We start from the raw sequence: 25,847 nt of genomic DNA, 5'->3' as shown, positions 1-25,847 counted from the left end.
CATGGTTGTAAAGATTGTGTGGAACCTGGAGGTTAATACTTGAATGCAGCGGGACATATTAGAAAATAAATAACAAAGCACACAGGATCATTGGTTTTACAGAGACGGTGTTGAAGAGCAGGGAAGCTATGCTGAACATTTAGAAAGCCCTGCTTTGGCCACATCTCGAGTCTTGTGTCCACTTCTGGTCACTACACTACACAGGAGGGCTGACTGGTGTCCTTGGCTGCGGAGTTCTGACTCTGAGCTGAAACGCTAACTCTCTCCGCGAGATGTTGTGAAAGAGACTGAGTCTGATCAGAGTTTTTCCGGGTTTGATGCAGGTTCGCTCATTCCGCCCCCGTGTTCACAGAGCAGGAAGAGTCAGGCTGCACCTGGGGCGTATTGAGAGCGGGGCGGAGGGTGTTTGTTTTGTTTGTGGTAGAGTCGCTGCTGGAGGGATTGAACCTGAACCAGACTCCCGGGTCTGAAGAGTCTGACAGGCGGATCCAGGCGGATTCCTGGCCGGTGGTTGAAAGTTTGAATTGCGGATGGGTCGCCCGTCGCCTCCCCTGTTGCTGCTCGGCCTGTTCCTGCTGCGGCCGCTCCATGCGGAAGGTGAGGGACTGAGTGGGGAAACAGAGGGATTCCCGCAGGGTCTGGGAAAGGGGATGGGGAATGGGAGCGGGGGTTGGTCACATCCCCCCCCCCAACCCCACCAGGGGGATATCAGAGTAACTGAGAAGCGGGATCTCTCGGGCAAGTTCAGGGCTGGAAGTTATTGTTGCAGAGATTTCATTCCTTCACCTCTGTCTCCCCCAAACTCTCCGTCCCCGCCCCTTTCCCCCCAAACTCTCTGTCCCCGCCCCTTTCCCCCCCAAACTCTCTGTCCCCGCCCCTTTCCCCCCCAAACTCTCCGTCCCCGCCCCTTTCCCCCCCAAACTCTCCGTCCCCGCCCCTTTCCCCCCCAAACTCTCTGTCCCCTCCCCTTCCCCCCCAAACTCTCCGTCCCCACCCCTTTCCCCCCCAAACTCTCCGTCCCCGCCCCTTTCCCCTCAAACTCTCTGTCCCCGCCCCTTTCCCCCCAAACACTCCGTCCCCGCCCCTTCCCCCCCAAACTCTCCGTCCCCGCCCCTTTCCCCCCCAAACTCTCCGTCCTCGCCCCTTTCCCCCCAAACTCTCCGTCCCCACCTCTTTCCCCCCAAACTCTCCGTCCCCGCCCCTTTCCCCCCAAACTCTCCGTCCCCGCCCCTTTCCCCCCAAACTCTCTGTCCCCGCCCTTCCCCTCTCCCCCAAATTCTCCGCCTCCCTGCTCAGGTTCCCATCCCCCTGCCAATTTAGTTAGCCCTTCCCCCACAGTACTAGCGAATGCCCCTGTGAGGGTATTGGTCCCAGTCTTGCTGGGGTGCAACCCGTCCAACTTGTACAGGTCCCATCTTCCCCAGAATCAGTCCTATGCCTCGGGAATCTAAATTCCTCCCTCCTACATCATCTCTCCAGCCATGCTTTCATCTGATCTATTCTCCTATTCCTGATTATGCTAGCACACAATATGAGTAATCCTGAGATTCCTACCTTTGGGGCCCTGCTTTTTAATTTATTTCCTAGCTCCCTATATTCTGCTCTCAGGACCTCATCCCTCTTTTTAACTATGCCATTGGCACCGATATGGACCACAACCTCTGGCTGCTCACCCTCCCCCTTCAGAATGTCCAGCAGCCATTCAGTGACATCCTTGATCCTGGCACCAGGGATCCTGGAGTCACATCTACGGCCGCAGAAAGGTCTATCTGTTCCCTCCAGGGCCCTTTCCTCCCGCCCCTTCCCCCTTGGGCTCTGTTGCTACTTCCCAGCTGCCCCTTTCAGGACTCTTTCGCCCCGCTCAGCATGCCCCTCCCCTTCCCTCTCCTTCTCCCTCCAAGGGAGTTCAGCACAGTCAGAGGTGCCATCTTTCAAATGAGGTGTTAAACTGAGAGCCCAGTTGCTGTCAATGTACATGTGAAAGATCCCATGGCCTTTGCAAAGAAGGAGCATGGAAGTTATCCCCAGTGTTGTGGCTAACATTCATCCCTCAAGTCAATGTGCCAAAACCAGATTACCTGGTTGTTATCACACTGCTGCTTGTGGGATCTTGCTGTGCACAAATTAACAAGTCACGTTTTCTACATTATAACAGTGACTGCGCTTCGTAACATACTTCAGTGGGCTGCATGGAGCTTTTGGATGCACCGAGGTCGTGGAAGATTCCCTATAAACGAGGGTCTGTCTTTCATGCTTCCTTCACAACTGCAGCTGCATTTCAGTGATGAAAGCAGAAGATGCTGGAAGCACTCAGCAGGTCAGGCAGTACCCGTGGAGAGAAACAAGAGTTTCGGGGTCGAGATGACCCGAAGCAAGGTAGAAATGTAAGAGTTTATAAAGCCAGTTTCAGTGGAAGGGGGAAGAGGGGCAGGAAGGACAAAAGAGCACTGAATTCCAGTGTTTCACTGTCACACTTTAAAGGAATAAACTGGTTGTTTTATGTTAATCAGCTGGAAGAAAAGAAATGTTTGCTGCCATTGGTTCATCGGTTTTACTGGATCCTGAACATGAAGCTAATTTCAGCAACAGTGAAATTATCTGGAGTTTCACTGGCAGCAACGGGAACCTTGTGACCATCTTGGATTACGTACCAAACCACCTAATGGAGGAGCCAAATAACCATTTCAAATCTCGCTTACATTTCAATTCGTCCAATGGATCACTGACGTTAAATAACTTAAACCCCGGTGACCAAGGGGTTTACACCTTCACTGTAGGTGAGAAATGGAAATGGGCTACATACCTGAAACTCGTTGGTAAGTCATTTCGATACTATCACTTTGAAAGTGAACCAAAACAAAAATTGCTGGAAAAACTCAGCAGGTCTGACAGCATCTGTGGAGAGGAAGACAGAGTTAACGTTTCGAGTCTGTATGACACTTCACCAGAACTAAAGAGAAATAGAAATGTGGTGAAATATAAGCTGTTTAAGGTGGGGGGCGGGGGTAGGGGGGGGACAGGTAGAGCTGGATAGAGGGCCAGTGATAGGTGGAAGCAAAGGAGAGATTGACAAAGATGTCATTAAAAAAAAGGTCAAAGGGGTGTTGACAGTGGTGATATTAGCTAAAGAATGTGCTAATGGTGACATTAAGGATAGAAAGCAGGATGAGCAAGTGACAGGTAGCCCTAGTGGGGGTGGGCTGAAGGGATCGAATAGGCTAAAATGTAGAGATAAAACAATGGATGGAAATAAATTTAAAAATAATAAAAATAGGTGGGAAAAGAAAAATATATTTTTAAAAGTAAATATTTTTTAAAAATTATAAATTATTGGAAAAAGGGGGATCGGAAAGGGGGTGGGGATGGAGGAGAGGGTTCATAATCTGAGGTTATTGAACTCAAAGTTAAGTCCGGAAGGCTGTAAAGTGCCTAATCGGAAGATGAGGTGCTGTTCCTCCAGTTAAAATGATGTCGCTCAAACAAAAATCAGTCTCAACCTTGGAAGTTTCCATTAACTCAGCATTCGCAGCTAGAGTAGGGGGTTGGCCTGGAGTCTCTAGGGATTGAAGGGAAATTTCCAGGACACCACTATGTGCAATCCTGGAAAAATATGATCGGGACATTAAAAAAGATAGCTTATTTTCTAACTTTGTGTCAGCATTTCTCTTTACCAGATATAAAATATTGAAAATGGGGGGAAAGGCTGTTTGGCTGACAGTCAACTATCATCTAATCGGACAAAGTCTTTTTGCTTTCCAATTGGCAAAGGAAGGCAGCTTGTCACAGGATGGATTGATGGCCGATTTAATCACAGTTGGTTACCCAATTCACAGCCTCAAACAGCATATTTCCTCTACTCTGTGTGTGGGAGTAAAATGCTTTGCTAATTACACTACTAATTTGGCCTAGTTCTAATTGTAAGTTAGCGCCCCTTTGGTTTGGATTCCCCCACTAGAAGTGGTTAAACCACTGATCTGAGGAGGGAAAGGTTGTAATTATTGAAATGAAATCCCTCTGTTATTGTGGCATGTTCGCCATCCCATGGAGGAATCAGCCAGGGATTGTGAGTCAGCATGTGCAGCTATATTGGTGAGGTTAAGGCAAAAAGAACTCTTTTTCAAACCAGACAATTTGAAACTTTTAACAGGGGGTATGACAGGGGTAGTGAAACAGGTGAACAGTTTCAGGATTGAGGTTGGGATTTCAGACCACGCTGCTCACAGGGGACCTCGGTATAACATGCCTTAAAACTGCTACTAGTGAGCTAAACGCAGAGGGCAGCAGGGCTGAGAAACATGCGATGAGCTGTTCAGAAAATCCCGCCGGCGAGAGGGGCCAGAAAATCCCGCCCATAGTGTCAGGAGAAGTTGCAGTGAAACAATTCTAGTAAGGGCTTTCGTTTAGTTGCCACTGTGTTTATACTACTGAGCTTAATGCCTTTTGGAGCATCGTCATAATGAGGCTTGCGGGTTCAGAATGTTTATACAATGGCTTTTAGATTCAACCCAGCTTTCCAATGTGTTTGTACTGCTGAACTTAGTGGGGCTGTGGATGGAGGTTGGGGCGGGATGTGTGGGAGTGTCGATTATGCTACAAACTTGCTTTTAAATACATTTTGCATAAAGGAGGAGCTTTCCCCAATACAGCTTTCTCTGTAAATCACAGTCCTGCGCCTGCAGGTCGACGCATCCTGGAGTAAATTTCTGAACAAGCTCAGGGTGTCTAGCCTAATTCTCCAAGGGCAGGGTTCGTGTCCGAGGCATCCGTGGAGGGGTACGAGCAGTTTACCTCCGCCCTTTGGAAGTTTGAAATTCCCGCTTAGGGGCCACACATGTCAGGACATCCCCTGGGTCCAGATTCTTAACAGCAGCAAACGCCTGAATGTTTCCCACTATTCCAATGTGAAGATCTAGGCCATTGTTTTTCATTGGAACTCGGTCGGGATCATTGCCTGGATTTGGCAGGTCTCTGCAGAAGAAGGGGGAGTAATCAGTGTTGGTAAATCATCACCGACAGAAGAAAAGGCAGGGCTGCAGGCCAAAATGCAGGGATTCAGTTTCTTACAAACATTAGTTATATAGAAAACCAGATCATTCGGTAGAATAGTGTTGCGAAGTTACAACAAAATGAAGCGTTGGTCGGTGTGCTATTTGAGTTTGACTCCAGCTGGTGCTCTTAAGTTCAATTCTGTCTGGAAAGTAGAGCAGCCTCACGATTCATGTCAGACCTCATCTAATGTTTGGGAAGATTGGAGAGGAATGAGGGGTCATTTATAAAATACAAAAAACATCCAGTTCACGTTGTAAGAGGATGTGGTGGTTACACCCCAGGCCATGTTATCACCACAAGAAGATATAAGACAAGATGCATCAAGTCAAACAAAGCAATTTGCTCAGTCCACTTACAAGAGGAACTGATGATTAATAACAACACTTGCATTGATATAGCACCTGTATTGTAATTAAACACCCCAAGATGCTGCACAGCAGCATTAGAATGCAGAATATGACACTGGACTACACAAGGTGACATTCGGGCACATGACCAAAAGCTTGGTCAAAGAGGTAGGTTTTAAAAAGGAAAGAAAAGCAAAGAGGGCTAGGGATGGAATTCCAGAGGTTAGGCCCTCGACAGCTGAAGGCACGGGGATCAAATGCAAGAGCAATTAAAATTGGAGATTTAATGATTATAATTATTAGAGGAGTGAAGATATCTCAGTGAGTTGGAGGTGATAACAGATAAGGAGGGGTGAAGCCAAGAATGGATTTGAAAACAAAATTGAGAATTTTAAAATTGAACCATTGCTCGACTGCCAATGCAGGTCAGTAAACTCAAAGGTAATAGGCGACAAGACTCTGAAGGCTCAAATTGTCCAAGCTTGACTGAGATCATTCATTTGGTTTTTGTTGGGGAGAGTATCCCAAGAAAGAGAGAGATGGTGGAAAAATGGAATTGAAGTGCAGGTCAGCCATGATCTAATTGAATGGTGGAACAGGCTCAGAGGGCCGAATGACTTACTCTTGTTTCTCCTGCACCCAACCTCATATGATAGTTTCTCATTGGTAGTGCCGTCCTTTTCAGTCTAGGCAGTGCACACTCCATGGCTTTAATATCCTTTCTGTGATGATCTACGACCTTATTTATGTGACACAAAATACTATTAAACTTTTTTGATGGCATTACCTTCCTGCATTTGCAATTCCCAGAAAATATTTATTCGTGTCCAGTTCTCTGTTGGTCTTCACCATTAGTGTCTTTGATTTGTGTGTGGAGTTCCACTACTTGTTTGTCCTCTAAGATGAATTGTCTTGCACCTTTTCACATTAAATTGCACCTGTCTGTCTATTCTGCTAACCTGTTTCTGTCTTTGATGAGTCTTCAATAGTCTAGCTTACTTCAACTTAGTTTTTTGTCAACAGCAAATGTCAGTATTGTGCTCCTGATGTCCTAGCCTAAACTATCCCTATAGGGATTGGAGCCAGCACCAAGCAGCGCCCGTTACCCTAAACACTAGATTCCTGTCGGCGAATCAATTTTGTATCCATGCATATTAGGAGTCATCAAAAGATTGTTCAGAGGCTGAATTTGAGGAGAGCAAGCAGAACAGTTTAAGGACCTGTAAACTCCTGAGTGTGGGAGGTATGTGACTAAAAGCAGTGGAGAAGGAAAATGTCCTGAAAAGTTTAAACAGCAGGATGAGAAATTTAAATTTAAGGCTTTGAAGGATGGGAGTCAATATAGGCCAGTGAGGACAGGCCGGATGTGTAACAGGGATTTGGCAAGAGATAGGATACAAGCAGCAGAGTTACAGATGAGCTGAAGTTTCTGGTGAGTGGAAGCTAGGAGAACATTGGAATAGTCCAAAACAAAAACAGAATTACCTGGAAAAACTCAGCAGGTCTGGCAGCATCGGTGGAGAAGAAAAGAGTTGACGTTTCGAGTCCAACATGACCCTTCAACAGAACTGAATAGTCCAGACTGGAGTCAGAGTGATGGCTGAGTGTAACAGCTGGGCTGAAGTACAGGCAAAGCTGGACAATGTTACAGAGATGGAGTGTAGGATAAGATAGGATTATGGGGTCAGAAATTCATCTCCGGGTTGAAGCTTTATGAGATATGTGTGAAAGAATTCTTATTAACGATGCTAACAGAATGCAAAGCAATAATGTTGCCTTAATGCTCGGGCATATTTATCTCTTCAGAACCACTTTCTCAACCCTTGATTGCCAGTAATTCTACCTGTGTGGATACCACCATTGAATTGACCTGTCAAGTGTCTGAGGGGAAAGCGAATTCCATTCTGTGGTGGAAAGATGACAAAGAGATAACAAATGGTCAACGTTACCAGTTATTGCAAAACAACACATTGATCATTTCCAAAGCCATAAAATCAGACTGTGGAATCTACACTTGCACCATGGAAAACCCTGTTAGTAAGAAGAACAATTCATATTCTCTTACTATTTATGGTGAGTCAATCCGGGCGGTTAGTTACTCCCCTATTTAAAAATAATATTTCACTGACATCCCTTGCACTCAACCTTTAAAATTGTGTACTATTATTCTCTTTTAATGTGGACTGGCCCACAAATGACAGAGAAAGGACTAGTATGGAAAATCATAGACTGGTTTTACACAATTCAAAATATTCTCCCAACACTTAGCAGGAGTTCTGAAGTGAAAGGTTTCCTTTTAAGTTGGCAATGTCAGTCAGGGTGCTGGCAGGCTGCCCGATGTGGAAAGTAGAAAATAGCAGATTTGTGCCCTATTATACAGTCTTCTGATTGTGGAGTCTCCATACGCTGTTGGGACAGAGTGGAGAGCGCTTTACACCACATCTGAAGTATATGATTGATGGTTTGTGGAGGGCATTGTATCCCTGAAGCGGGTAGGGTTCTATTTTCTATCATACAAGCTCTTGATAACTACACTTATAGTGTGAAATGTCCCTGTATACACTTTGTAATCTGGTTTAGAAAGTAGTGTAAGTTTACAATAATGCATCTGTTTCAGGTGGGGATGAGCTGAGGGTGGAGGAGAGAAGGATGAGGGCTTTAAGGAGACATTTTGATATGGAGAAAAGTATATGAGGCGAGTCAAGCAGTCACTTGCACAGTCCATTTGCAAGAGGAACTGGTGATTAACAGCAGCATCATGCATTGATAGAACACCCGTGATGTAATTAAACATCTCAAGATGCTTCACGCATTAGAATGCAAAATATGACACTGAATTACATAAGGGGACATTAGGCCATATGATCAAAAGCTTGGTCAAAGAGGTAGGTTTTAAGGAATGTTTAAAAGAAGAAAAAGAGGTAAAGAGGATTACAGATGGAATTCCAGAGGTTAGGCCCTTGACAGCTGAAACATAAGAAATAGGAGCAGGAATAGGCCATTTGGCCCCTCAAGCCTGCCCTGCCATTCAAAAAGATCATGGCTGATCTGCCCCAGGCCTCAACTCCTCTTTCGGGTCAGCTCCTCATAGCCCTCAACTCCCCAGTATTTTAAAATTCGATCTACCTCCTCTTTAAATACTTTTCGTGATCTAGCCTGCACAACTCTCTGGGGTAGAGAATTCCAGACATTCACTACCCTGAGGGAAGAAATTCCTTTGCATCTCAGTTTTAAATGAGTGCCCCCTTATTCTGTAGCTATGATCCCTAGTTCAAGATTCCCCCACTAGTGGAAACATCTTCTCAACATCTATCCTGTCAAGCCGCTCAGAGTCTTGTACGTTTCAATAAGATCATCCCTCATTCTTCTAAACTCTAATGAATAAAGGCCTACCCTGTTTAGCCGTTCTTGATAAGTCAGCCACTTCATCCCAGGAATCAGCCTAGTGAATCTCTTTTGAACTGCCTCCAATGCCAGTATATCCTTTCTTAAATACGGGGACCAAAACTGTATACAACATTCCAGGTGCAGCCTCACCAACACCCTGTACAGTTGTAATAAGGCTTCCTTATTTTTAAACTCCAAGCCCCTAGCAATACAGACCAAAATTCAATTTGCCTTCTTAATTACTTGCTGCACCTGCATGCTAACTTTCTGTGTATAACGCACAAGAACACCCAGATCCCTCTGTGCTGCACTTTTTTTTGGAGTATCTCTCCATTTAAATAATAGTCTGCCTTTTGATTTTTCCTACCAAAATGCATGACCTCACACTTTCCTACGTTAAACTCCATCTGCCAAGTTTTTGCCCACTCACTCAACCTACCTATATCCCCTTGCAGATTCCTTATGTCCTCATCACAACTTGCCCTCACACCTATTTTTGTATCGTCAGCAAATTTGGATACATTATACTCTGCCCCCACCTCGAAGTCATTAATATAGATAGTAAATAATTGAGGCCCTAAGACTGATCCGTGTGGCACTCCACTAGTTATGTCTTTCCAACCTGAAAAAGACCCATTAATCCCGACTCTCTGCCTTCTGTGTGTTAACCAATCCTCAATCCATGCTAATACATTATCCCCAATACCATGAGTTCTTATCTTGTGCAGTAACCTTTTATGTGGCGCCTTATCGAATGCCTTCTGGAAATCCAAATGCACTATATCTACCGGTTCCCCTTGTTATATCCTTAAAGAACTCTAGCAAATGTGTCAGATGATTTCCCTTTCACAAAACCATGTTGACTCTGATTGCATTAAACTTTTCTAAATGTCCTGCTATTTCTTCCTTAATAATGGACTGTAGCATTTTCCCAATGGCAGATGTTAGGCTGACTGGCTTATAGTTTCCTGCTTTATGTCTCCCTCCCTTCTTGAACAGGGCTGTCACATTAGCTGTTTTCCAATCTGTTGGGACCCTCCAGTGAGTTTTGGAATATTTTGACCAATGCCTCCATTACATCTGCAGCCACTTCCGTTAAAACCCTTAGATTCAGGCCATCAGATCCTGGTGACTTGTCTGGCTTTAGTCCCATTAGTTTCCCAAATATTTTTCCCTCGTGATAGAGACTGTTACAAGATCTTTCCTCCCATTAGCACCTTGCTTATCTTATATCTTTGGAATATTTATAGTGTCCTCCACTGTGAAGACCAATGCAAAACATTGGTTTAAATTATTTGTCATTTTCATGTTTTCCATTATCAATTCTCCAGTCGCAACCTCCAAGGGTGCCATACTCACTTTAGCTACTCTCTTTTTATATACCTGTAGAAGCTCTTGCTGTTTGTTTTTATATTTCTTGCCAATTTACTTTCATGATCAATTTTCTTCCTCTTTATTACCTTTTAGTCATCCGCTGCTGGTTCCTAAAAAAAATTCCCAATCCCCTGGCCTACCACTAGTTTTCACCATTTTGTATGCCTTAGTTTTTGATTGAATACTCTCCTTGACCGCCTTTGTTAACCACGGATGGTTCATCCTTCTCATTGAGTCCTCCTTCTTGACAGGGATAAATTTTTGCTGAGCTTTATGAAATATCTGCTTAAATGTCAGCCACTGCTCATCCACTGACCTTCCCCTTAGTCTATTTTCCCAGCCCGCTTTAGACAACTCTTTCTTCATACCTCTGTAATTTCCCTTATTTAAGTCGAGGACACTGGTTTGAGTTCCAAGTTGCTCGCCCTTAAACTGAATTTGAAATCCTATCATGTCATGATCGCTACCCCCTGGAGGATCCTTAACTATGAGATATCTTATTAACCCTACCTCATTACACATTACTAGATCTAAAATAACCTGTTCCCAGGTAGGTTCTGCAATGTATTGCTCCTAGAAACAATCCATGATGCACTCGACAAATTCGTCTTCCCATGCCAATCTGATTTGTCCAGTCAACATGCAGATTAAAATCACCCATGACAATTGTGGCGCCCTTCTTACACGTCGCCATTATTTCCCGATTTATACATTGTCCTACAGTGAGGCAACTCTTCTGGGGCCTATAGACGACTCCCACCTGTGACTTCTTTCCCTTGCTATTCCTTATTTCCACCCAAACTGATTCCACATCATGATCTATTGCATCTATATCACTACTCACCACCGCACTGATAACTTCCTTTATTAACAAAGCTACCCCACCTCCTTTTCCTTTTTGCCTATTTTACTGGAACATCGAGTACCCTTGAATATTGAGTTCCCAGTCTTGGTCACTCTGCAACCAGGTCTCTGTAATAGCTATCAAGTGATATTCATTTCTTTCTATTTGTGCCGTCAACTCATCTACCTTGTTACAAATGCTGCGTGCAGTCAGATAAAGAGCTTTTAGATTTGACTTTTTACCATTATTACTCACTCTGGCTCTAATTTCTACTGCGCTCTTCTGCTTCTTTTTTCTGCCCCTCCCTGTCACACTTTGATTGTCATTCACCTCTTCACTACCCTGCACCTCTGCTCTTTCGTTTCTCTTTGATTTTTTAAATTTCCCTTCAATTGAACCCTCTCCCAAACTAATTAGTTTAAAGCCCTACCTACAACCCTAGTTATACGATTCGCCAGGACACTGGTCCCAGTATGATTCAAATGAAGCCCGTCCCAATGGAACAGCTCTCTCCTTCCCCAGTATTGGTGCCAGTACCTCATGAATCAGAACCCATTTCTCCTTTGAGCCACGCATTTACCCCTCTAATTTTATTTATCCTACGCCAATTTGCACGTGGCTCAGGTAGTAATCAGCAGATTATTACCTTTGTTGGTTCTGCTTTTTAATTTAGCCCCGAGCTGCTCATAGTCCCTCAGCAGAACCTTTTTCCTAGTCCTACCTATGTTGTTGGTGCCTATGTGGACCATAACAACTGGATTTTTCCCCTTCCACTTCAAGTTCCTCTCCAGCCCAGAAGAGATATCCTTAACCTTGGCACTAGGTAGGCAATGCAGCCTTCAGGACTCTCTTTCTTTGCTGCAGAGAACAGTATCTATTCTCCTAACGATGCTATCCCCCATTACTACTACATTTTTCTCTCCCCACTTGAATTGCGCTCTGTACCATGGTGCTGTGGTCAGTTCGCTCATCCTCCCTGCAGTCTGTGCCCTCGTCCACACCGGGATCAAGAATCTCATACCTGCTGGACAAGGGCATTGGCTGAGGCTCCTCCAAAGCTAAATTTTGGATCCCCACACCTGCCTCGCTCGCAGTCACAACCTTCTGTCCCTGACCATGGACCAAATTTGATGTAATTAATCTAAGGGGTGTGACTGTTCCTGAAACACAATGCCCAGGTAACTCTCCCCCTCCCTGATGTGTCGCAGTGTCCTCAGCTCGGACTCCAGCTCATCAACTCTGAGCCAAAGTTCCTTGAGCAGCAAACACTTGCTGCAGATGTAGTCACCGTGGATCATACCAGCGTCCTCCAGCGCCCACATGCTACAGCTGCAACACATCGCCTGCCCAGCCATCACTAGTCTATTTAATTAATTAATTTGGATGTTAAATATTTTAAAAGTGAATTTCTTAACTGTACTCTTCAGCTGTAATAACGTCTCCTGATTTAAACCGCTTGGCCAATCAGAAGAGACACGGGAGAGATACCCACCAATCACCTATCTGTTTTCCTGTGATGTCACACACTGGCTCTGACAGGTAGAAACAGGTTGAAGGGGCTCTCTGCCGCTGGTTTTTATTTCCCACCACTGCTGCCTTTCTCATGCAGGTCTACTCTCCATGTGCTCCCAGCTCTCCTCTCACTGTTTTAAACTGCGAAAATCCCATCTCTCCTCTCGCTGTTTTAAACTGTGAAACTCCCGGCTCTCCTCTCGCTGTTTTAAGCTGTGAAAATCCCAGCTCTCCTCTCACTGTTTTACACTGTGAAAATCCCGGCTCTCCTCTTGCTGTTTTAAACTGTGAAACTCCCATCTCTCCTCTCGCTGTTTTAAACTGCGAAAATCCCATCTCTCCTCTCACTGTTTTAAACTGTGAAACTCCCGGCTCTCCTCTCACTGTTTTAAACTGTGAAAATCCCAGCTCTCCTCTCGCTATTTTAAACTGTGAAAATCCCATCTCTCCTCTCACTGTTTTAAACTGTGAAACTCCCAGCTCTCCTCTTGCTGTTTTAAACTATGAAAATCCCAGCTCTCCTCTCACTGTTTTAAACTGTGAAAATCCCAGCTCTCCTCTCACTGTTTTAAACTGTGAAAATCCCAGCTCTCCTCTCACTGTTTTAAACTGTGAAAATCCCGGCTCTCCTCTTGCTGTTTTAAACTGTGAAACTCCCATCTCTCCTCTTGTTGTTTTAAACTGCGAAAATCCCATCTCTCCTCTCACTGTTTTAAACTGTGAAACTCCCGGCTCTCCTCTCACTATTTTAAACTGTGAAACTCCCAGCTCTCCTCTCACTGTTTTAAACTGTGAAACTCCCAGCTCTCCTCTTGCTGTTTTAAACTGTGAAAATCCCAGCTCTCCTCTCACTGTTTTAAACTGTGAAAATCCCAGCTCTCCTCTCACTGTTTTAAACTGTGAAAATCCTAGCTCTCCTCTCACTGTTTTAAACTGTGAAAATCCCAGCTCTCCTCTCACTGTTTTAAACTGTAAAAATTCCGGCTCTCCTCTCACTGTTTTAAACTGTGAAACTCCCGGCTCTCCTCTCACTATTTTAAACTGTGAAAATCCCAGCTCTCCTCTCCCTGCTTTAAACTGTGAAAACCCCACCTCTCCTCTCCCTATTTTAAACTATAAAACTCCTGGCTCTTCTCTCGCTGTTTTAAACTGTAAAACTCCCTCCGTCACCAATCTCCAACTGAAGCTCTTTACTGCAGCCAAACACAGCACTGCAGTGCAGACATGGGGATCAAATGCTAGAACAATTAAAATTGAGGATTTAATTATTATAATTATGAATGAATGCAAATATCTCAGTGGGCTGCAGGGTTGGAGTTGATAACTGATAAGAAGTGGCAAAACAATGGATGAATTTGAGAACAAAATTGAGAATTTTATAGTGGAAATATTGCTTAACTGCCAGTGTAGGTCAGTGAACTGAAGGGTGATAGGTGACAAGACTCTGAGGACTCCTATTGCCCAAGCCTTACTGAGATCAATAATTTGTTTTTTGTTGGGGAGAGTATAAGGAGAAATAGAGAGATGATAGAAAATTGGAATTGAAGTGCTGGTCAGCCATGGTCTAACTGAATGGTGGAACAGGCTCAAAGGGCCAAATGACTTACTCTTGTTTCTCCTGCACCCAAGACTCTCCTCATACGATAGTTTCTCATTGGTAGTGACATCCTTTTGAATCTAGGCAGCGCACACTCCATGGCTTTAATATTCTTTTTATAATGGAGTGCTCAGAACTGCCCCAATACTCTATAGTCGAATCATTGCCTTGTACAAACTTATCCTGACCTCCTTGCTCTTTTGTTCTGCAACTCTATTTATCACCTATCTCACTAGCCACTTCTTTTAAGACCCTGGGATGAGATGCATTAGGACCCAGGCACTTGTCAGCCCACAGCTCCAACAATTTACTCAGTGCCCCTTCTCTGGTGATTGTAATTTTCCTGAATTCCTCCCTCCTTTCCATTTCCTGGTTTATAGCTGCTTCTGCGATGTTACTTGTATCCTCTATAGTGAAGACTGATGCAAAATACCTGTTCAATTCATCTGCCATTTGCTTGTTTTCCATTATCAATTCTCCAGACTCACTTTCTGTAGGACCAAAGCTCACTTTGTTAACTCGTTTCTTTTTAAAATATTGATAGAAGCTCTTACTATCTGTTTTTATATTTCTGGCTAACTTTCTCTCGTTCTCTAATTCTTAACTCCTTATTAATCTTTTAGTCATCTTTTGCAGTTCCTTACATTCTGTCCAATCTTCAGGCCTTCCATTGACAAGGCCCTTGTTAACAAGTGAATAAACATGGATGGAATAATCCTTAAATTACTGGCTCTTCAGGGTGACTGTCCTCCCTGCCAAAGAAAATAGTCTTTCCCCATTAATTCCATCATCCTTTAGCAAAACTCTATGAAAATCTCCTCTTAATCTTTCTTTTCTAGTGGCATAGCGCCCAGATTCTCAAACCCCAAGTTTTATATTCCCTTCACTATGTAAGATTGAAGCGATCAGTGCCGGGGGCTCAGTTATTTACAATATATATGAATGACTTAGATGAGGGAGGTGAATGTACTATCGCCAGGTTTGCGGATGACACAAAAATAGGTGGGAAGGCAAGTGGCGTGGAAGACACAAGGAATCTACAGAGGGATATAGACAGGTTAAGTGAGTGGGCAAAAAATTTGGCAGATGGAATATAATGTGGGAAAATGTGAGGTTATGCACTTTGGCAGAAAGAATAGAGGAGCTGAATATTAGTTAAATGGAGAAAGACTGCAGAAAGCTGCAGCACAGAGGGATTTGGGAGTCCTTGTGCATGAATCTCAAAAATCTAACATACAAGCCTAACAGGTATTAAGGAAGGCAAATGGAATGTTGGCCTTTATTTCAAAGGGAGTGGAGTATAAAAATAGGAAAGTCTTGCTAAAATTATACAAGGCACTAGCTAGACCACACCTAGAATCCTGTGAACAATTTTGGTCCCCTTATCTAAGTAAAGATATACTGGCATTGGAGGCAGTCCAGAGAAGGTTCACTAGGTTGATCCCAGGTATGGAGTGATTTTCTCATGAGGAGAGGTTGAGTCGGTTGGGCCTTTATTCATTGGAGTTTAGAAGAATGAGAGGCGACCTTATTGCAACATATACGATTCTTAGGGGGCTTGACAGAGTAGATGCTGAGAGGTTGTTTCCCCTTGTGGGAGAGTCTCGGACCAGAGGGCATAATCTCAATGTAAGGGAGCACCCACTTAAAACAGAGATGAAGAGGAATTTCTTCTCTCAGAGGATAGTCAATCTGTGGAATTCTTTACCCGAGAGGGCTGTAGAGGCTGGGTTGTTAAGTATATTCAAGGTTGAGATAGACAGGTTTTTAATCAGTAAGGGAATCAAGGGTTATGGGGACAAGGCAGGAAAGTGGAGTTGAGGATTATCAGATCAGCCATTGACCTCATTGAATGGCGGAGCAGACTTGATGGGCCGAATGGCCTACTTCTGCTCCCATTTCTTACGGTCTTATGGCATTCTAATCTAGATGTTTTAAACATTGACAGGACGTGATGTAGGGATATGGGGAGACCATTTCCTCTGGCGGGGAATCAAAAATAAGCGAATCTAATCTTAAAAGTAGAACCGAGGCTATTCAGGAAAAAAAATCATGAAAATTAGTAAAAAATCTCCTGTACGCTCCCCACAAACACTGAAAGCTCCAATTGTCCTGGCGACCTAGGCTGAGATTGATGATTTTGTTTTGTTTGGGGAAGAGTGTCAAGGGAAATAGAGCAAAGGCGGGAAACGTAATCAAAGTGTAGATCAGCCATGATCTCATTGAATGGCGGAGCAGGCTCGATGGATTAAATGGACTATTCTTAGAACCATAGAACCATAGAACACTACAGCACAGAAAACCAGACCATTCGGCCCTTCTAGTCTGTGCCAAAATATTATTCCACTAGTCCCATTGACCCGCACCCAGTCCATAACCCTCCAGACCTCTCCCATCCATGTATCTATCCAATTTATTCTTAAAACTTAAGAGTGAGCCCGCATTTACCATGTCAGATGGTAGCTTGTTCCACACTCCCACCACTCTCTGAGTGAAGAAGTTCCCCCTAATGTTCCCCCTAAACCTTTCCCCTTTCATCCTAAAGCCATGTCCTCTCGTGTTTATCTCTCCTAATCTAAGTGGAAAGAGCCTACTTGCATTTACTCTGTCTATACCCCTCATAATTTTGTAAACTTCTATCAAATCTCCCCTCATTCTTCTACGCTCCAAAGAATAAAGTCCTAACCTGTTTAATCTTTCCCTGTAACTCAACTCCTGAAGACCCGGCAACATCCTAGTAAATCTTCTCTGCACTCTTTCAATCTTATTGATATCCTTCCTGTAGTTAGGCAACCAGAACTGCACACAATACTCCAAAGTTGGCCTCACCAATGTCTTATACAACCTCACCATAACATCCCAACTCCTATACTCAATACTTTGATTTATGAAGGCCAGTATGCCAAAAGCTTTCTTTACAACCCTGTCTACCTGTGACGCCACTTTCAGGGAATTATGTATCTGAATTCCCAGATCCCTTTGTTCCTCGCATTCTGCAGTGCCCTACCATTTACTGTCTATATCCTACTTTGGTTTGTCCTTCCAAAATGCAACACCTCACACTTTTCTGCATTAAATTCCATCTGCCATTTTCTGGCCCATTTTTCCAGTTGGTCCAGATCCCTCTGCAAGCTTTGAAAGCCTTCCTCGCTGTCCACAACGCCTCCAATCTTAGTATCATCAGCAAACTTGCTGATCCAATTTACCACATTATCATACAGATCATTGATATAGACAACAAACAACAATGGTCCCAGCACAGATCCCTGAGGCACACCACTAGTCACAGGCCTCCAGTCTGAGAAGCAATCATCCACTACCACTCTCTGTCTTCTCCCACACAGCCAGTTTCGAATCCAGTTTACAACCTCTCCATGGATACCAAGTGTCTGAACCTTCTGAACTAACCTCCCATGTGGGACCTTGTCAAAGGCCTTACTAAAGTCCATGTAGACAACATCCACAGCCTTTCCTTCATCTACTTTCTTGGTAACCTCCTCGAAAAACTCTACAAGGTTCGTTAAACACGACCTACCACACACAAAGCCATGCTGACTATCCTTAATCAGCCCTTGGCTGTCCAAATAATCGTATATCCGATCTCTCAGAACACCTTCCAATAATTTACCTACTACTGACGTCAGGCTTACTGGCTTGTAATTACCTGGTTTACTTTTGGAGCCTTTTTTAAACAACGGAACAACATGAGCTACCCTCCAATCCTCCGGCACCTCACCCATGGCTAAGGACATTTTAAATATTTCTACCAGGGCCCCTGCAATTTCTACACTAGTCTCCCTCAAGGTCCGAGGGAATATCATGTCAGGCCCAGGGGATTTATCTACCTTATTCGCTGTAAGGCAGCAAGCACCTCCTCCTCTTTAATCTCTATATGTTCCATGACACTACTGCTTGTTTCCCTTCCTTCCTTATACACTATGCCAGTTTTCTGAGTAAATACTGATGCAAAAAAACTGTTTAAGATCTCCCCCATCTCGTGAGACTCCACACACGACCACTCTGATCTTCAAGGGGACCAATTGTGTCCCTTACAATCCTTTTACTCTTAATATACTTGTAGAAACCCTTCGGGTTTACCTTCACATTATCTGCCAAAGCAACTTCATGTCTTCTTTTTGCCTTCCTGATTTCCTTCTTTAGTATTTTCTTACATTTCCTATACTCTACAAGTACCTCATTTGCTCCTTGTTGCCTATACCTGCTATACACCTCTCTCTTCTTTTTAACCAGATCGCCAATATCCTTTGAAAACCAAGGTTCCCTGTGCCTGTTAACTTTGCCTTTAATCCTGACAAGAACATGCAAACTCTGCACTCTCAAAATTTCGCCTTTGAATGCCTTCCACTTACTGAACACATCCTTGCCAGAAAACAACTTATCCCAATCTACTCTTCCTAGATCCTTTCTCATTTCCACAAAATTGGCCTTTCTCCAATTTAGAACCTCAACTCGAGGACCAGACCTATCCTTATCCATAATTAGCTTAAAACTAATGACATTGTGGTCACTGGACCCAAAATGTTCGCCTACACATACTTCTGTCACCTGACCTGTCTGGTTCCCTAATAGGAGATCAAGTATTGCATCCTCTCTCGTTGGTACCTCTATATATTGATTTAGAAAACTTTCCTGAACACATTTGACAAACTCCAAGCCTTCCAGCCCTTTTACAGTATGGGAGTCCCAGTCAATATGTGGAAAGTTAAAATCTCCTACTATCACAACTTTCTGTTTCTTACATCGGTCTGCTATCTCTCTACAGATTTGCTCCTCCAATTCTCTTTAGTATTGGGCCGTCTATAATACAACCCTATTAGTGTGGTCACACCTTTCCCGTTCCTCAGCTCCATCCATATGGCTTCTGTAGACGAGCCCTCCGGGCTGTCCTGCTTATACACAGCTGTGATATTTTCCCTGACTAGTAATGCCACTCCTCCCCCTTTCATCCCTCCCCCTCTGTCAGGTCTGAAACAACAGAACCCCGGAACATTGAGCTGCCAGTCCTGCCCCTCCTGCAACCAAGTCTCACTAATAGCAATAATGTCGTAATCCCACGTGCCAATCCACGCCCTAAGCTCATCTGCCTTTCTGACAATACTCCTTGCATTGAAATAGATGCACCTGAGAACATTTCTATCACGTACAAACCTTTGATTTCTGTCTATACATGCATTCCTCACTTGACCTTTATCCTCCTCCACCTCACTATCTGCTCTAACACTCTGGTTCCCCTCCCTCTGCAAATCTAGTTTAAACGCCCCGGAGCAGCACTAGCAAACCTACCCGCAAGGATGTTAGTCCCCCTCCAGTTCAGGTGCAAACCGTCCCGTCGGAACAGGTCCCACCTTCCCTGGAACAGAGCCCAATTGTCAAGAAACATGAAGCCCTCCCTCCTGCACCATCTCCTTAGCCACGTATTTAACTGCATTATCTTCCTATTTCTAGCCTCACTAGCACGTGGCACGGGTAGCATGCCTGAGATCGTAACCCTGGAGGTCCTGTCCTTCAACTTTGCACCAAACTCCCTAAATTCTCTTTGCAGGACCTCCTCCTCCTTCCTATCCACGTCATTGGTCCCTACATGGACCACGACATCTGGCTGCTCACCCTCCCTCCTGAGAATACTGAGAACTCGATCCGAGATATCGTGAACCCTGGCACGGGGGAGGCAACAGACCATCCGGGATTCTCGATCTCTCCCACAGAACCTCCTATCTGTCCCCCTAACTATCGAATCCCCTATCACTACCGCTCTCCTCTTTTCCCTCCCTCCTTTCTGAGCTGAGGGTCCAGCTTCGGTGCCAGAGACGCGACCACTACAACTTGTCCCTGGTAGGTCGTCCCCACCAACAGTATCCAAAACGGTATACCTATTGTTGATGGGAACGGCCACAGGGGTGCTCTGCTCTTTCTGTCTATTCCCCTTCCCTCTCCTGACAGTCACCCAGCTACCTGCCTCCTGACTTTTAAGGGTGACTGTCTCCCTGAAACTTCTGTCTATTACTGCCTCTGCCTCCCGTACGATCCGAAGTTCATCCAGCTCCAGCTCCAGTTCCCTAACTCGGTTTGTCAGGAGCTGCAGCTGGATGCATCTTTTGCAGGTGTAGTCATCAGGGACAATTGTGCTGTCCCAGACATCCCACATGCTGCATTCGGAGCACTCGACTGCCTTAACTGCTGCCTCCATTACCTACAACTAATTTAATTAAAGGAACTTACCCGGCCTTACCTCACTGGGAGCAAGCTCATCCTCAGCTCGCCGAAGCCTCTCGAGACTAAGCCTCAAAGCTCCACTCCTTCACTGGGCCGCTCACACACTGGCCGCTCCTCTTCAGCTTCCCCTCCTTTTATTTTCAATCTCCCAATCACCTCTCCTCTCGCGCTGTTTTCAATCTCCCGACTGACTCTCCTCTCGCTCTGTTTTCAATCCCCCGACTGACTCTCCTCTCGCGCTGTTTCAATCTCCCGACTGACTCTCCTCTCGCGCTGTTTTCAATCTCCCGACTGCCTCTCCTCTCGTGCTGTTTTCAATCTCCCGACTGACTCTCCTCTCGCGCTGTTTTCAATCTCCCGACTGACTCTCCTCTCGCGCTGTTTTCAATCTCCCGACTGACTCTCCTCTCGTGCTGTTTTCAATCTCCCAATCAACTCTCCTCTTGCGCTGTTTTCAATCTCCCAATCACCTCTCCTCTCGCGCTGTTTTCAATCGCCCGACTGACTCTCCTCTCGCTCTGTTTTCAATCTCCTGACTGACTCTCCTCTCGCGCTGTTTTCAATCTCCCGACTGACTCTCCTCTAGCGCTGTTTTCAATCTCCCGACTGACTCTCCTCTCGCGCTGTTTTCAATCTCCCAACTGACTCTCCTCTCGCGCTGTTTTCAATCTCCCAATCACCTCTCCTCTTGCGCTGTTTTCAATCTCCCGACTGACTCTCCTCTCGCGCTGTTTTCACTCTCCCGACTGACTCTCCTCTCGTGCTGTTTTCAATCTCCCAATCACCTCTCTTGTCGTGCTGTTTTCAATCTCCTGACTGACTCTCCTCTCATGCTGTTTTCAATCTCCCAATCACCTCTCCTCTCGCGCTGTTTCCAATTCTTGTTTCTGTTGTTCCCAAGTCTCTCCTTGTGCGCTAGTTTCTCATTGTTAGTGTCAACCTTTTAAATCTCTGCAGTGCGCACCCCATGGCTTTAATATCCATTCTGTAATGGAGTGATCAGAACTGGCTCAGTACTCTATAGTATAAACGCTGCCTTGCACAAACTCATGCTGACCTCCTTGCTCTTTCATACTGCAACTGTATACTATTAGCTTTTTCTTTTATTGGCATTACCTCCCCTGCGACTCCAATTCCCAGAAATGATTTACTTGCACCCAGTTCTCTTGTTCATTTACACCATCTGTGTATTTGAGTTGTGTGTGAAGTCAAACTGCTTGTTTGTCCTTCCAGAGTGAATTACCTTGTACTTTTTCACAACAAGTTGCCTCTGTCCATCCTGCTAACCTGTTTGCGCCCTTCAGGAATATTTAATAGTCCAGTTTGCCATTTGTTCACCTAAGCCGAGTTTTGTGGCAAAAGCAAATGTCAATATTGTGCTCCATGTGCCCAATCCTAAACTGTCCATCTATAGAGTGGAGCCAGCACCAAGCTAAATCCATTACCCTAAACACTTGTTTCCTGTCAGCAAACTAATTTTATATCCATGCATATTATAAGGAGCCCTCTAAAGCTTGTTTCGGAAGCAGGATTTTTGAGGAGCAGCAGTCAGTGGGGAAGCAGACAGTTTTTAGACGTAACTCCAGAGTGAGGGGGATATATGCATGAGAGCGAATGAGAAGGAAAATGCCCTGAAAGGTTTAGGCTGCAGGATGAGAATTTTAAATTTAAGGCATTGAAGGATGGGAGCCAATGTGGGCCAGTGAGGGCAGGTGGGGGGTGGCTGACAGGAACTCGGTAAGAGATATGATACATGCAGCAGAGTTACAGATGAGCTGATGTTTATGATGGGTGGAAGGGTGGGACAACAGCAGGTAAAAAGTTGGGATAGTCGAGTCTGGAGGTGAGAGAGGTGATGGCTGAGAGTTTCGGTTGGGCTGAAGTACAGGCCAAGTTGGACAATGGTATGGAGAAGAAGTGAAGGCAATCTTTGTGATAGGATTGTCGGATAGGAAGTTTGGCCCAGGTTTGAAGAATGTGATATGTGTGAAGAACAGTGTTCTTATTAATCTATCCTACACTATATAATGTTACTATATTAACATAATGTTGTCTTATTCTCAGACCTGTTTAATAGTTCAGAACCATTGTCTGTACATTTGATCATCATTAATTCTACCTGCATTTGATAACTTACATGTGGAGGGCTTTGACACTAGTGTTGGATTCAAGAAGCAAGAAGTGTACTATTTTCTAACACACAAGACTTCAATAACTACATTTATAAGGGGGAAAATATCCCTGCTTACATTTTGTAAAATAGGTTTGGAAAATCGTGTAATTTCAAAATAATTTTTCTATTTCAGGTCTTACATATTTACATCAGAGCACAGTGGCATGTGCCACTGCTGCATTTGTTACTGCTGTTGCCATACTGTTAACTGCTGGTGCAACCCTTTTGGATAAAGTGCCATGCTTGAATGAGGACAGGAAAGCAAGTAAGAGAAAATTGTTCTTTGCACAACTTTGTGTTGAAAATTTAAAACTTACAATTTAATATTAGAGATCCTGTGAAACCTTCAGACATGATCCCTGTGCCATCTTAAATTTTGGACCTCAATTTTTTAGAACGATTAATCGGATTGTGTGGATATTTTCTGCTCGAGTATAATTGACATCAATTTCTTGTTGAAAAAAAGGGACATGTCGAAGCTTTTCATCTGGCACTCATCAGGACAATTCACAAGAATACCAATGCCTGCCGCTCGACATGACCGTGCTCGAAAGTAAGCTTAAAAAAAAAGCGTGCTCGACTTGTGTAAGAGCAATGAGCTACCACGTGATATATATGACAGCATTCGTCCTCACGGTTCACAACATCTTCACATACAGTGTAAATTGTTGTTTTCACCCTTACATTGGTATTCTTAAGTGTCCTGATGAGTGCAAGATGAAAAGCTTCAATGTCTCTTTATTCAGCAATACTCAAGTTCTGTACTACCAAATGACTATTTGATATCAATTTGCTTATTTTCCAAGGGTTCCAGTTTGTTCAAAAGAAGATGCAACATTTCTTGCAGCTTGCCCCAGTGATTTCATTTGTCTTTCTTTTCATTGCATATGTGTTTTGGATACAGACTGAAGGTACTGTATGTTCACCTCATGTTACTTGTCTCTTTGTTAGTTCCGATTTCTTTGCATATCTAATATGCTCTCTGACTCTGTTTAATTTGTTCAGTTTGCCATGAAATGTCCAATGCTGTAACCTCAGTTGTTGAAATCATCGCAACACGTGTTCTGTTTGCTGAAATAATGGGACAAACTGGTGAGTATTCAATGATAAAGTTGTAGCCAACAAATCATTTCTGAATGTAACATCCCATGAGGAATAGTGTAAGTAGGAGAGTTAACCACAGTCATCAGTTTGAAGGTCATCACTTTAAACTTGCCAATGAGTGAGGAGAGAGGTTAGCAAGAATTCCTTTACTTTGAGAGTTGTTCAAACACAGGTTACTCTGTCACGGGAAGTATTTATTCTTTTTAATGTAATCATTCATGAGATGTGAGTGTTGTTGGCAAGGCTCGCATTTATTGCCCTAATTCGATTCACTCCACGTGATATCAAGAAGGCTGAAGGCACTGGATACTGCAAAGGCTATGGGCCCTGACTATATTCCAACAATAGTACTTGTGCTCCAGAACTTGCCACATCCGTAGCCTAGCTGATCCCATACAGCTACAACACTGGCATCTACCCGGCAACGTGGAAAATTGCTCAGGTATGTTCTGTACACAAAAAGCAAGACAAATCCATCCAGGCCAATTACCACCCCATCAGTCTACTCTTGATCATCAGTAAAGTGATGGAAGGGGTCATCAGCAATGCTATCAGGCAGTAGTTGCTTAGCAATAAACTGCTCATTGACACTCAGTTTGGGTTCTGCCAGGGTCACTCAGCTTCTAACCTCATTACAGCCTTGGTTCAAACATGGACACAACAGCTGAACTCCTGAGGTGAGGTGAGAATGACTGCCCTTGACATCAAGGCAGCATTTGACTGAAGCAGCCCTAGCAAAACTGGAGTCAATGGGAATCAGGGAGAAAACTCTCCACTGGTTGGAGTCATATCTAGCACAAAGGAAGATAGTTATGGTTGTGGAGGTCAGTCATCTCAGCTCCAGGGCATCACTGCAGGAGTTCATCAGGATAGTGTCCTGGGCCCAACCATCTTCAGCTGCTTCATCATAAGGTCAGAAGTGGGGATGTTTGCTGATGATTGCACAATGTTCAGCACCATTCGCGACTCCTCAGATACTGAAGCAATTCATGTCCAAATGCAGCAAGACCTGGACATTATCCAGGCTTGGACTGACAAGTGGCAAGTAATGTTTGTGCCGTATAAATGCCAGGCAATAAACATCTCCAGCAAGAGAGAATCCAACCATCACGCCTTGATGTTCAATGGCATTATTATCACTGAATCCACCAGTATCAACATCCTGGGGGGTTACCATTGACTAGAAACTGAACTGGATTAGCCATATAAATACTGTGGCTACAAGAGCAGGTCAGAGGCTAGGAATAGTGCAATGAGTAACTCACCTTCTGACTCCCTAAAGCTTGTCCATCATCTACAAGTCACAAATCAGGAGTGTGATGGAATACTCCCCACTTGCCTGGATGAGTACAGCTCCAACAACACTCAAGAAGCTTGACACCATCCAGGACAAAGCAACCCACTGGATTGGTACCAGATCCACAAACATTCACTCCCTCCACCACCAACGCACAGCGCCAGCAGTGTGTAGTATGTGCAAGGTGCACTGCAGGAACTCATCAAGGCTCCTTAGGCAGCACTTTCCAAACCCATGACCACTACCATTTATAAGGGCAAGGGCAACATACACATGGGAACACCCGCCTCTAAGCCACCCACCATCCTGACTTAGAAATATGTCGCCGTTCCCTTCACTGTCACTGGGTCTAAACCCTGGCACTCCCTCCCTAACAGCACTGTGGGTGTACCTACACTACATGGACTGCAGCGGTTCAAGAAGGCAGCTCACCAGCACCTTCTCAGAGCAATTATGGGTGGGCAATAAATGTTGGCCTAGCCAGCGACACCAACATCCTAAGAATTAATTTTTAAAAATTGCCCAAGAGAAGGTCGTGGTGAGCTGCCTCCTTGAGCTACTGTGACCCATGAGGTGAAAGGACTCTGGCAGTGCTAATAGGTAGGAAGTTCCTGTGACAACGAATGGATGGTGATATATTTTCATGTCAGGATGTTGCGTGACTTTGAGGGGGACTTGGAGGTGGTGGTGTTCTCTTCTTCAGGCAGAAGTATTGCATCTTTGAAGAGGAATATGGAGAGAAGGTGGAGCAGTGTGATTTAGTTTAGGATTGCTCTTACAAAATGTTGGCATGAATCTAATGGGTCAAATGACGCTTTCTTTACTGTAAATATATATGGGTTTGGATATAAAGAATGGCCTTAAGGAATGTGTAATTCTCATTTGTATTCCTTTCTTTAACCTAAGAATGTGCGTAATTGTCTTACGAG

The 25,847-nt window shown here is 44.4% G+C and overlaps 1 protein-coding gene across 2 annotated transcripts in view; it reads left to right on the top strand.

The window, feature by feature from the left end:
- Nucleotides 1-386: 386 nt before the first annotated feature.
- Nucleotides 387-25,847, top strand: part of LOC144695736 (uncharacterized) — a 37,986-nt gene continuing 12,525 nt past the window's right edge. Inside the window, exons 1-6 of one of the 2 annotated variants that reach the window (XM_078566695.1) lie at nt 387-597; nt 2,511-2,816; nt 7,203-7,469; nt 22,651-22,782; nt 23,324-23,428; nt 23,523-23,609. In XM_078566695.1, the coding sequence (XP_078422821.1) occupies nt 531-597; nt 2,511-2,816; nt 7,203-7,469; nt 22,651-22,782; nt 23,324-23,428; nt 23,523-23,609 (964 nt within the window). In that variant the 5' untranslated portion in view covers nt 387-530. The remainder of the gene's footprint in view (nt 598-2,510; nt 2,817-7,202; nt 7,470-22,650; nt 22,783-23,323; nt 23,429-23,522; nt 23,610-25,847) is intronic. The other variant, XM_078566696.1, reaches the window with a different exon arrangement.

The sequence above is a fragment of the Cetorhinus maximus genome, chromosome 21 (assembly GCF_964194155.1).
Source record: "Cetorhinus maximus chromosome 21, sCetMax3.hap1.1, whole genome shotgun sequence".
Lineage (NCBI taxonomy): Eukaryota > Metazoa > Chordata > Chondrichthyes > Lamniformes > Cetorhinidae > Cetorhinus > Cetorhinus maximus.
The sequence above is the reverse complement of the archived record's forward strand: the minus strand, read 5'-3'. Positions and strand labels throughout refer to the sequence as shown.